General features: G+C 42.6%; 1 protein-coding gene across 2 annotated transcripts; it reads right to left on the bottom strand.

The window, feature by feature from the left end:
• Positions 1-71: 71 nt before the first annotated feature.
• zdhhc23b (zDHHC palmitoyltransferase 23b) lies at positions 72-8,065 on the bottom strand. Of its 2 annotated transcripts, none has more exons than XM_080049936.1 (6): positions 7,786-8,065; positions 4,212-4,368; positions 2,968-3,645; positions 2,403-2,483; positions 945-1,214; positions 72-586 (listed from the first exon to the last, which is right to left on the bottom strand). In XM_080049936.1, exons 2-6 carry the CDS (start codon positions 4,346-4,348, stop codon positions 550-552), a joined length of 1,203 nt encoding a protein of 400 aa, XP_079906062.1. In that variant the 5' UTR covers positions 4,349-4,368; positions 7,786-8,065; the 3' UTR covers positions 72-549. The 2 variants fall into 2 exon arrangements, with proteins under 2 accessions (XP_079906062.1, XP_079906061.1); XM_080049935.1 differs by having other exon boundaries at positions 80-586; positions 2,403-2,570.
• Positions 8,066-8,075: the final 10 nt, after the last annotated feature.

Genomic DNA, 8,075 nt, shown 5'->3' with positions numbered 1-8,075 from the left:
CCACATTTATTCAATAAAAATAAATATAATTCACTTCATACAAAACACACAACTGAACCCACAGAACTTTTTAGGATTCCAAAAATGAAGTTAAAAGGACTAATAAAAGCAGCGATAATGGAAAACAAGAAAACTTCTCAAGCTCACATTAATATGTATGGCTGTGTTTGCTTTTTTTCATATTTCCAGAGTTGTTTTAATTCAATTTGAACCTGTTTAATAGGTTAAAGGTAACCACTTACATATTCATATCAATCCAATCATTCAATATGTTTAATTCATTGACACCCTGGAGAACTTTAATTAGCTTGATTATGCGGCTTGCGGGCTGAAATGTTTTTGATAAATATCCACAACACATTTTACATGGTCAAATTAGGTAGCCTCCTTTGTGAGTACTGCATATTATAGTTTGTGCAGAGAGAGCCTTCTTCAACAATGTTCAGTCCATGTTTTGTATCAGGACTGACCGACTATGGAGGCATCATCTTGTCGCTGGCGCTGTATTCAGAGAAAATGTCCCTACCAGGATCAACAGATTAATCATTCTCACATTTTCCCTTGCTTTCCGACTCCCATCAAGGCACTAGAATGTAGAGGAGACATAAAGACAATGTTCAAGTCCCGGGAAGACAGTCATTGTGACGGAAACAGTAATATGTGTTTGGCAGAGAGAGAGACTGATGAGAAGGGGAAGACAGCGGTGGAAGGAGATTTAAAAAGGTGCATAGAGGATATGTCAGTTTTCAGTGACGTTAGTAGCAATGAATGAATCTTATTGGGTTTTGTAGTTTGTTATTTCTATGTGTCAAAGTCAGTGCAACTCAGTAGCTGCAGTCCTGGCAGAGTAAAGGGTGAAAGGAGCCATGCTGCCATCCAGTGGAAATGAACAGAACAGCAGCCATAAGCTCCAAAGCTAAAAATCAGGGTTAACCGTCTCTTACACCAGGTCTGCTGGGGCCGGAGAGGGAGGAACCAGGTGTTCCCCCATGGTCATGAACTCTGCCCAGTTGCCACGGAAACCTCTGGAGTACACGCCGGTATCCACAACGAGTCCACAGTAGGAGCTGCGTGCGCTTTTGTCTCGCAGGGCGGCACGGGCCTCACGCTCCGTGACGTTGTAGCTGACGTTGATGACTTGCAGCGTCAGCAGGTGGAGCAGCCCACAGGTCACAATACTGCTGTACCACGCACAGGTGAAGCAAAGAGAGTGGCTGGTACACAGACAGAGAGAATAGATAAGAACAATAATATACTAAGTCAAAGATGGTAAATTAGAGATGCACCGATCCACTGTTTTTTTTTTCAGTACGATCCTATTCTGATATCTGGGTTTTGGATATGGGCCGATACCAATACTGTCCGATATCGTAATTATTATATATTTCTTTGATGGTGGTGGTATAAGGTTAGGAAGGATTTAGCCACACATCAATTCTAATTTAAAGAGCAACAAATATAAAAAAAAATACATGTAGGTTTATCTTAACTGCTTTGAACTGTTTGAATTGCCACATTCTAATATCACATATGATCCTGCTGCAGGGTTACATAAAACACAGCACAGACAGCATGCACCGAACACAAAAAAGTTATATGTGCATATAAATCATCAGTATAGGATCTTATTTGATCTTTTTTATTTAGTTTTGAATACTTCTCTTTCACCCACTCTCTCATTGCCCTGAGCAGTGAGTCGTTCTCCGACAGCTTTGATAGGAAACTCTCCAAGGAGATTTGAGAATCCAATTCAACTCTACGCTGATAGAAGCCATATGTCCAATATGCAAGAACCTCACACCAACTCTTTTAGTATTCCCTTTTAAAGTGGATTCTGGGGAGGAAAAAGCGTTTACATTCCCCACAGAATGTCAGTTAAACAAAAGCAATTTGGCTCATGATTGCGTCAAAAAGGCTTTCGATCTTCCGTCTGAACTGTGGATGTGCTCAAATGCAGAGTTGTTCAGTCTCAGGCATTTAGTGTTAATTTAGTTTGCCCTTGTGCATTGAAGCAGATGTTTAAGTTTGTGCCGTGTAGAAAGGCTTGGTTAGTGAATTTAAGATGTTATATACATTCCCAATAATACATTTTGAATACAGATTTTTTATTAGTATATTTTTCCTATCTTTACATTCATAATTCAAAAAGGTTTTATGTGTAGGATTTGAAAAAAATCTGATTTTCTGGCACCAACATCCTTCTAGCCAGTGAACAAAACTTTTTTTTTGGTGACAAAACTTGTCATCAGAATAATTTCTGTAAAGTGTGTTAATATCTGATAAAAAAAAAAGTACAAATTGGGACTTCAGAATTTAGGTGAATAGTGACTTTAAGGGAATATCATGTGAAAGTTACTCAGGCCTGAATGTGTACAAAGTGTATTCATCTTTTTTCTGGGTACCTGTACTGGTCGTAGACCCCCGGGCAGTAGAGCAGGGCGGTGAAGAGGTGTTGTTTTGGACACACACTCTGCAGTACCAGGCTGATCCCGTACAGAGACGTGGACAGGAAGAAGACCAGTGTAAGAAGGAAGCTGCGGTGATTGGCCTGCCCAACACAGCTGTTTATCCTACCCCGCCAACGACAGCAGGGGACGCACAAACACACACACAGGCAGGCAGACAAAACATTGTACTGAGAACTCGGGGTGACACTACACGCATGAAGGACCACACATGTAGGTGTAGAAATGGATGATAGCAAGGAAACGTTCACTTGTATCAAAAATGAATATTGACATTGACTTGACAACACATTATGTTCAATAAAGACACAGCAGGTGTGAACAGGACAGAGACTCAATGCTAAGAAAACATTTTTCATGGAAAATTGTTTGAACTTTTCTTTTAGATTTATTAAATGGTTGGGTAGAAAGACAAGCAGAAAACTCCAGTGTCTGAGATGTGAGACAAGTGGGAAGAAAAAGTGATGAAAAGCCGAGAGAGAGACATTTGAATGGAACCCACCAGACACAGTGGTGGTCCAGACGCAGCACGCAGACACCACAGATCCGACAATGTCCCGCCCTCGGGGGCCGCTCCACACTGCACACTGGGCACCAGTTGCTTCCGCAATTTCCCCTCGGCTCCTCCCCTGCCTGCTCCGACGACCCGGCCCGATTGGCTACTGTCATGGTTACATGGTGCCTCCCTCCGTTGAAGGCAGGGTCTCTATCCGGCTGAGGGCTGTAATACGTCACTGTGCTGTGGACCGACTCTTGGTTTGGCTGCACAATGCCGGGGTCTCTCTTAGTGTGGACCATGGCTACCAGGGTGAGTATGACCCCTGCAGTTACCACGGCTAACTGGACCGGGCCAACGTCCACCTCTGTGAGGAACAAGTAGTACATGTAGGCCAGGGAGAAGAGGGCCAGGCTGAGGAAGAAGAGCGTGCGTCCCTTCTTGCGGTGGGTGAAGTAGTAGTACCACAACACCAGGCCAGGCAGAGCCGTCAGGACCAGCATGCCCAGCAGGTAGTGGAGAGCAGCGAGGTGCAGCAGGGCAGGGAGGAGGATGAGGGGAGGGATGACAGACAGCTCCACTTTCCGGGCTCCGCCCCAAAGCCAGGGCACACGAATCCGGTCTGTGAGGACCGAGGCCACCTTCGACAGGGTTTCAGGTTTCTGAGGCTCCCTCTTCAGAAACCTGATGAAGAAAAATATTGTTTACTTTTAACTAATCAACTTCTTCATAATCAAGCAAAGCCACCAAAAGGGAAAAGCCTTCGCCCCTTCAACCAAAAATCTAGATGTTGGATAAAGCCAGAGACTATTTTAATGTACATTCTGGACCATTTATTTATACTTGTAAGAAAGAAAAATATGTTATGGAAGCTTAAAAGCCGACCAACTCAAAAATTACTAGTGCTAGAAAAACAAAGTTTTTACTATGGTTTACCTGCAGTGTCCCACCTTCATTTACCATTTCCAGCTTCACAAATATGGGGAATGTCTGTTTTTCGCTATTTGATATAATTGTCAAATTAGTATCTATGGGTTTTGAGACTGTTGAATTGACAAAAAAAAGGCAATTTGAAGTTGCCACTATAAGATCCATTGAGTTGGGATGGGCATTTTTTCCACACAGTTTTCATACATGTAATAATCTATTTCTTTAAAAAAAACATTAACCAAAGGATCAATTGTCAGTTCATATAATCATGGGTTGCAACCCCACCCCACACACAGTTCACTCAGTTTATTGTCTCTCACCTGTCGCAGGCATCATCCAGGTCCTCACAGTCACAGCAGCAGGCACCAACATGGCTGCGATCTCCCAGCCTGTTCACATACTCGCAGCAGCACAAGGTCTCCTCCTCCTGCACCACCTTGTAGGCACGCTTCTTCATGACCCCAAAAAACCTTGCAGCTGATCAAGATTATAAAAAAAAGTTTATTGGTACAAAATTACTAACTGAACTTGCATTTGTGCCAAAGATATGACGAGAAAAATGTCCCGATAAGAAACGGGAAGTGAAAGTCAAACACTGTAAATACATGTAAAAGCCCACTTTGCGGACGTGACCTCTTTCATACAGCAGCTTACCAGCTTTTTGGATGTATTACATGGTGGAGTGCTTCCAAACAGATTTCCACCGCCAGTGCAACACTGCAAATTTTTAACCTGCTCATTTGACCCTACCCACATCTGTCACACACATCTGCTGCGCTTTACAGCAACTGAACGACCCCATCGGTGTAGCCTGTTGGCTCGATTAGACAGCACAGATGGATTTCTGGCTGAGGTGAGGCTTTTACAAATACCGCAGGTCCTCAGTTGTACCCTCCATCGAAAGGCAGCAATGCTGACGATATTCCAGTGAACCACTAAGTGTGGGTTAATCCTTTAGCTCAATTAAACCTCTATCTAGGGGATCTGGTCCAGTTGAAGGGCCTGAATAAGCCTCTGATTAGTAATAAATCAAAGCATGACCTGCTAATATTAATATTAATCAGCTCAAAGTAGCATTGTAAAAGGGACACCAGGGCCTAGAGAGGTCACCAGCATCTAATTAGTAGCTTTTTTAGGCATCCAGGCAGCTGTGGAGCAGATTCTGTAAGGGCCTGAATAGAAGAAATATCAGGCTATGTGGTGATGGATGGGTGTGTGGTTGCAGCAACTGGCACAGCTGCTCTTTGACATAAAAATAAATGAATACAGCTACAAGCATTTTCACAGAGGGATTTTCTGTGTTACAAATTCTGCATGAAATTTAAAAGATTTGCAGACAAAATCTCATTGTATCTTTGCAAAACAAAAAGCCAGATGTCTGTAGCTCTCGGGACATTATTCGATTAATCGATTAGATACATCAAATGAATCGGTAACTATTTGAACAAGTTCTTCCAGCTTACAAATATTGAGGATTTGCTGATTGTATCTACCTGGACAGGAATCTGAATGTATATAGGTCCAAAATTATTTACGATTTAAGATTGACTGAAAAGATGCAGCAGCGCCCACACACACACACACACCTAAAAGATTCTAGCCTCACTCTGTCCAAACTTAGTCTAATTGAAAAAATATCGACCTACCACACTTCCCTAAATCCTTAATCCGTACAAAAACCAAAGTCTCAAAACTAATTGTGGCTTTTATGGAGGGATAATACGCTGGACTAACTATGGTCTACTGATGGCTGGGAGAAGTGACTTCTTGTTGCTGCACCTGTCCAATAAATAGTCCTCGTGCCTTTTACTATATAGGATATTTAACAGACAGATGTGAGTGGTATAAATTGTCTCAACTTATAAATGGTAAATGGACTTGACTCATAGCGCCTTCTAGCCGATTTTCTCAGCCCCAAAGCGCTTTACATACAGGTCCTTCTCATATAATTAGCATATTGTGATAAAGTTCAATATTTTCTGTAATGTACTGATAAACATTAGACTTTCATATATTTTAGATTCATTACACACAACTGAAGTAGTTCAAGCCTTTTATTGTTTTAATATTGATGATTTTGGCAAAAAAGTAAAGAAAAACCAAAAATCCCTATCTCAAAAAATTAGCATATTTCATCCGACCAATAAAAGAAAAGTGTTTTTAATACAAAAAAGTCAACCTTCAAATAATTATGTTCAGTTATACACTCAATACTTGGTTGGGAATCCTTTCGCAGAAATGACTGCTTCAATGCGGCGTGGCATGGAGGCAATCAGCCTGTGGCACTGCTGAGGTGTTATGGAGGCCCAGGATGCTTCGATAGCGGCTTTAAGCTCATCCACAGTGTTGGGTCTGGTGTCTCTCAACTTCCTCTTCACAATATCCCACAGATTCTCTATGGGGTTCAGGTCAGGAGAGTTGGCAGGCCAATTGAGCACAGTAATACCATGGTCAGTAAACCATTTACCAGTGGTTTTGGCACTGTGAGCAGGTGCCAGGTCTTGTTGAAAAATGAAATCTTCATCTCCATAAAGCTTTTCAGCAGATGGAAGCATGAAGTGCTCCAAAATCTCCTGATAGCTAGCTGCATTGACCCTGCCTTTGATAAAACACAGTGGACCAACACCAGCAGCACATGGCACCCCAGACCATCACTGACTGTGGGTACTTGACACTGGACTTCAGGCATTTTGGCATTTCCTTCTCCCCAGTCTTCCTCCAGACTCTGGCACCTTGATTTCCGAATGACATGCAAAATTTGCTGACATCCGAAAAAAGTACTTTGGACCACTGAGCAACAGTCCAGTGCTGCTTCTCTGTAGCCCAGGTCAGGCGCTTCTGCTGCTGTTTCTGGTTCAAAAGTGGCTTGACCTGGGGAATGCGGCACCTGTAGCCCATTTCCTGCACACGCCTGTGCACGGTGGCTCTGGATGTTTCTACTCCAGACTCAGTCCACTGCTTCCGCAGGTCCCCCAAGGTCTGGAATCGGCCCTTCTCCACAATCCTCCTCAGGGTCCGGTCACCTCTTCTGGTTGTGCAGCGTTTTCTGCCACACTTTTTCCTTCCCACAGACCTCCCACTGAGGTGCCTTGATACAGCACTCTGGGAACAGCCTATTCGCTCAGAAATTTCTTTCTGTGTCTTACCCTCTTGCTTGAGGGTGTCAATGATGGCCTTCTGGACAGCAGTCAGGTCGGCAGTCTTACCCATGATTGCGGTTTTGAGTAATGAACCAGGCTGGGAGTTTTTAAAAGCCTCAGGAATCTTTTGCAGGTGTTTAGAGTTAATTAGTTGATTCAGATGATTAGGTTAAGAGCTCGTTTAGAGTACCTTTTCATGATATGCTAATTTTTTGAGATAGGAATTTGGGGTTTTCATGAGCTGTATGCCAAAATCATCAGTATTAAAACAAAATACCTGAAATATTTCAGTTGGTGTGCAATGAATCTAAAATATATGAAAGTTCAATTATTATCATTATATTATGGAAAATAATCAACTTTATCACAATATGCTAATTATATGAGAAGGACCTGTATTTTACCACATTCACCCATTCATACACACACTCATACACCGATGGCAGTAAGTATAAGTAACCTTTACCGAATATAATACACGAAATAATAACTGAAAATAACGGCTATACTTCTAAAGTGTGTGCTTTATGGAGTAAATGTTAGCCCTACTAAAAGTTTAACCCTGGAGGTTGTCCATTTAGTGACAAACAAACTGGAAGTGACAGTAACCCCTGATTTGTAGGCTATTTACATAGCTGACCAGTGGACAAGGCGCGTGCTCAGCGGAGTAACAACACGTCATCGGGGGTTAAATGTTGGCTAGCGACAGAAACTAAAAGCAATTGCTAAAACACAGCGTTAACTTAACACATACCTGAACACAGAGCTGCTACATCTACATGCCGATGCTTTTCTTTAAATATCGAGTAGCCTATGTTTCCCCCGCCCGGAAGTCTTTCTCCCGGTAACGGCTGTTGTATCCGGCGTCTACCGGCTCAGTCTCACTGTGCAGGCGTGCAGCCACCTTTCTTTATAGGTCCATGGCAGCCACCATAAAAAAACAGTAGCTGGTGGTTAAATATAAAAAGATTAAGTCTTTGTTCAAGTGTTCAACAGGGATCTTCTCTCCGTCCGGGTTCGGTCTGTGTTGTTGTTACGGGAGAC

This window comes from Ammodytes marinus, assembly GCF_949987685.1.
Source record: "Ammodytes marinus genome assembly, chromosome: 21".
NCBI lineage: Eukaryota > Metazoa > Chordata > Actinopteri > Uranoscopiformes > Ammodytidae > Ammodytes > Ammodytes marinus.
Note: the sequence above shows the minus strand (reverse complement) of the source record. Positions and strands in the feature narration are given on the sequence as shown.